We start from the raw sequence: 4,912 nt of genomic DNA, 5'->3' as shown, positions 1-4,912 counted from the left end.
CATTAAAGTGAATGGGTCCTCGATCCGCTGCAGCTGCCCCACGGTGGGTGTTCGTGCATTGTGGCCCGCAGCACGGCCATGGTGCACACACGTCCGTGTGCAAGAGGCCTTAATGGAACAGAGCTGGAGCGAGGAGGAGAAACAGACCACCCCAGACTCCAACAGACATTGCAGCTAAGCTGGAGCCACTGATCACAGCTCTGCTCTAACAGGGACTAACACAGAAGGAAATAGTAGGTTTTGTAGACACAGTGACTAATCTGGAATAAAAAAAATCACAAAAATATAGATTTTTCTTTTGCATTTTATTACTCAATAGTTATGTGAACATGAACATGAGTTTTTTGTTATACAAGACCTCTTTGGATAAATGTACTGTTGTTCCATACACGTATAGTAGACCAAAAAGTCTTACAAAAGGTGACATTTTCTTGTATTTTGACTTTTTGTTTTAGCTATGATAAGGCTTCCAAATTAAGGTCACTTTTATCATTGTCAAGTACCATGGATGTTGTTGTGGACTTTGATTCATTATCAGATTGCAGTGCCTTATTGACCTGGAGGCTTAGATGTCTGTAATGAAGATCTGAAGGTATTTTAGATGAACAAAGTTGTCATTTAGGTGAAATCATCTCTTTTTTTTTTTTTCTACGATTTTTCGTTTGGTTTTATGAGATTTTCTTGAGCTGGATCTTAGAAGTCCCCATAAGGAGCTGTTGGAAGATCTTTTCTGGATAGGACTGCTTAGAAGTCTGGCATCTGTTTCCATCTGAACTGGTGATCCAGAACACAAGAGAAAGACGATGAGCGTGGTCTTGCCAACAATGCCATTCACTTGCTGAGAGATGACGGCTGAAGGCTTGATTTTTGTCTGGCATCTGAAATAAAGGATAAAGACAGTTGAGTTTCAGTGCATTGACTTCTGACATTACCTATTTAACTATGAACTATATAGTGGGCTAGGCTATACGTAGTAGTCAATGGGCAGTGAGATACTGTAGCTGTAGAGCACCATGTAAGGTAGGGATCTGAACACTGGGCTTACAATTAACATATTGTGACTAGAATCCTTACTATATCATACTTTTTAGATACTAATATTGAATCTGCCAGTAGTTGAACTCGTACTTACATAGGAGCTTCCGGCTCTCGTTTGGGTATTCTTCATGACCGATATCATGGATGCTAGGAAGAGCAGTACCATTTGATGATGTCTTTCTTGATAACACACAAGTCCTCGAATATTTGCCAGACGTGAATCCTTTGACCAGCCTTTGGGACTTGATGCCTGTTCAACTTTGTTAAGCTATCGTCCAACATGACAATTCAAAAAGTTTGAAGACTATTTCAAGAAATCCAGAATTTCACAGATATTCCTGAGTGAAGTTGACTGAGAAAGTCCTACATTCCACACTGCCCTTGTTCCGTGAAAGGGCAGCCGTAGTAACGGCGATGGTTGGCATAGCCAAGAACGTTGATTCATGGTCATATGTATCTACTTTGTAGGTACAGAAATGGTTGACTGTTTGGTCCATGATTTTTTTTTTTTTACTTTGTCCATTGAAACTTTTCACTTCCACGTACAGGAGATAGATGTCAATATATGAAAATGTCCATCAAGTAGAAATGCACAAGTGTCTTTGAGTGTCCAATGATTGAGAAGGTCCCACCAAGATATAACATTCAAAAATTTTGGTGCAACTTTGATGCAACAGATTATTGTTCATTAGAAATTGCTACTATGTATTTCCATAGATATGTTACATGTGCAAAAACACCAAAAGTATCATTTTACAATTTCAACCACTACATTCTACCCCCCCCCCCCCCAAAAAAAAAGAAAAAAATATACAACTTTTTAGAATTGTTATAAAAATAAAGATGTCACTGCTATTCAGGACAAACTTTTGAACTTTTTAGCAGACGTAGAAGCATATTATTGCTTTCTAAACAGAATACAAACACTTATGGTAAAAAGTTACAATTCAATCATATGTACACATTATGTACAACATAGATCACATTTCATTGGATGACATTTTGGTATAAAAATAGGATTTTTTTTTTCTCTCTTTTACATTCAATATTAAAAAATGCTCTTAAAACTGAACAGATTGTGAACTTTCTTATCTATGCCGCCCCCTGAAATTTAAAGGGGAGAAGGCAGAACACTAGTTAAACACCCCCACTTAGAGTAAATGATTTCACCCGTCACTTCTGAATTTTTTTTTACTGATATTGTATTTTTTGCTTTTTTTATTTGCATCACAAAAGTTGTGACACCAGATTCTGGTGACAATTCACAAACTTTTCCATGGTTCCATTTACTCTATGTGGTCATAGAAAGCAATTACTGCTTAAGTTCTAGCTACATGAAGGGCAATATGTCCTGTTCCCAAGAGAAAACCTATACATTGTGTACTGTATTTGCGTTTGAGTTGCTTAGATCTCACATAATTTCTTGTATCTATGAGGAGAAAATCTCGTTTTCAAATCCACCTTATACCAGATATTGCCTTGACTTTCTAGCAACACCTTACAGAAAACCTACAACTTTCCCTCAAGTGCCGAGTCTAAATTGACTTTTACCTTGAGAGTCTAAAAAGTTTTCATTCAAGAGCATTAATTTCTCTGCAAATAACCACTGAAGTTTCCTGCTTAATATCCTTCTATGTAGCTTGATTTCTCAGTGACTATGCTATTGCTATCATAAGGATCCTTGGTGACAATGACATTCAACTTGGTGCTAATTTGCTCATCTGAGTAAGCTGCCTTAAGGGTTTGCTTCTCTGACTGCTCAAAATCAAACTGGATTTCCTTCCCCATTTGCACTAGCTGATCCATAGTCTTGGGGAGTGGGGATTTGAGGAAACGCTTGATCTCTGGGTGTAGTGTACTAATAATGTAACGGATCATGTCCTCCTCATTAGCATCAACATAAAGTCTATGGTACAAGGCTCTTTTCTTCCACACAAATTGTTCTAGAGGTTCCCAACGTCTTTGAGGAAGATCTAAGTCCCTCTTGATTGCTTCTCTAACAACTATCCTTTCACAGTATTGCAAGAAGGCAACTTTGAAGTCATGCCAACTTTCTACTGTCTCCTGCCTATATTCCCACCACTTCTTGGCTGCCCCTTTCAAGTGGTTGTCTACTTGAGATAGCCAAACTTTTTCATTCCACCCACTACGCTTAAAGAACTTCTCTAAGTTCACTATAAACTCACGAGGATCCTCTGACATTCCAGCATCAAATTCAGGAGGAGAAAGGATATCAACTGAGATGACAACCCAGTGATGTGGGTGGCAAGATTGTGCTGGCAGTGGTGGTGGAGGTGGGGGTGGAGAAGATGGTGGGCTGGGGGCATAAGGATCAACAATCTCCTGATTGGCATCGGCCTCTTTTTCTTTCTCACTTTTTTCTCCATAGAAAGACCACCTGTGCTTCTCTTCCATCTTACATGTCCTACACAAGTTTTGATCAGCTTTGCTAACCATTTTTTCAAAACGGGAGAACACACCCCTCCAAGAGTTCATCTCCCTCTTCATCCACCTCTCTAAGTTGACTAAAGTACCTTGACATCTCATTAAACAAGCCTTGATGGAACGTTTCCACCTCTGAATCCCAACAACTGAGGACTCGTAATGCATGTTAGAATTTAACCTCTGTACTGACCTCTTGAACCCTTTCAGCTCATTCTCAACCTGTCTAGAGACCCCAGAAAGAATATACACCTGTGTCTTTCTGACTCTGTCCAACATTTCTGCTGGACTACAAGTACCAATCTGAAGAGCCACAGTTTTTTCAGGCACAGAGAGAGCGGGTGCTCCGATGCCACTAAGAGCCATGCTTGCCGCCATGGTCACAATTGGATACAATTAGCTATAATTTATCAAATATGAATTGTAAAAGTCGGGTTCACAATTCAAAAATATAAAAATGTAATATTAAAAAAGTTATCGTTAATGAGACAGTCGGCAAGAAATGGCTTTCCCAGGTGGCAAACTTGCATGCAACCTTTCTCTCTATGCTGTTTGGTTAAGAGCACTTTCATACAACACAGTAAACAATCTACAATTCTGTCAGTAACATACAAGAAAGTAAAATTCTCAATTCAGTAAAGCAATGCAATGTTTTTGAAAAGTTTAACAGATATAGGAGAGATGGTAATTAGATATCACCCAGTGTCCAGTCCTTTCAGAAGTTCTGCAGTGGGAAGATTTCCAAATATCTTCCAAGATGACTGGAATGAAGGTGATGATTAGAAGATGCCTTGTCCCAATCGTCAATGTTGAGAAACTTCTTCCAACAACTGGAGAAAAGGATAAAATGTTGAAAGCAAAGCTAAGTATTCAGCAAGTAATGATCCTCGAAAGTCGGTGTGAATGCAAGAGAAGAGAGAAAACGACTTCTATCTGCTTGCATCTGAGTTTGTGTGGATAGTTTTCCAGTCTCTGTATTTATACTGTATCTTGCAGAGCTCGACATGTGAGTTATCAGCAAACCCCACACTACGTTTTCGATTCTTATTGGTTGGAGCTTCCGTCTCCATGACAACCAGAACATTGGGATGCCAATTCAATGCCCCCCCCCCTCTCTCTATGATTCAGCTTACACGTTGAAGGCTGTGAACACTCCAGCTTTGGAAGAATGTGTAATCCCCCTTTTCTCTCTTTCTCCAAGAAAACACGTAATTGAGCTATAATAACCAGGAGACACATCTCCTACGGAATATTACACGTCTTCCCTGTCTGAAACTGACAAATAAGGTCTCATCTCATCATTTTGCTAGATGGGTGGAAGACCCTGTCCTCCCACCTTGAGCACTCCTACATGAGATACACACACATACACCATACACACACTTACATTGACACAATCTTGTTTGCAGTGTGGGAACGTGGTGCAGCCTCA

At 39.5% G+C, this 4,912-nt stretch overlaps 1 protein-coding gene across 1 annotated transcript; it reads right to left on the bottom strand.

Annotated features, from left to right (window-relative positions):
* Window positions 1-292: 292 nt before the first annotated feature.
* On the bottom strand, window positions 293-4,428 carry ARC (activity regulated cytoskeleton associated protein). Its single transcript, XM_044295258.1, has 2 exons — window positions 1,133-4,428; window positions 293-878 (listed from the first exon to the last, which is right to left on the bottom strand). Exon 1 carries the CDS (start codon window positions 3,856-3,858, stop codon window positions 2,659-2,661), a length of 1,200 nt encoding a protein of 399 aa, XP_044151193.1. The 5' UTR covers window positions 3,859-4,428; the 3' UTR covers window positions 293-878; window positions 1,133-2,658.
* Window positions 4,429-4,912: the final 484 nt, after the last annotated feature.

This window comes from Bufo gargarizans, chromosome 5 (assembly GCF_014858855.1).
Source record: "Bufo gargarizans isolate SCDJY-AF-19 chromosome 5, ASM1485885v1, whole genome shotgun sequence".
NCBI classification, from domain to species: Eukaryota; Metazoa; Chordata; class Amphibia; order Anura; family Bufonidae; genus Bufo; species Bufo gargarizans.
This window is presented reverse-complemented; position numbering and strand designations above follow the sequence as displayed.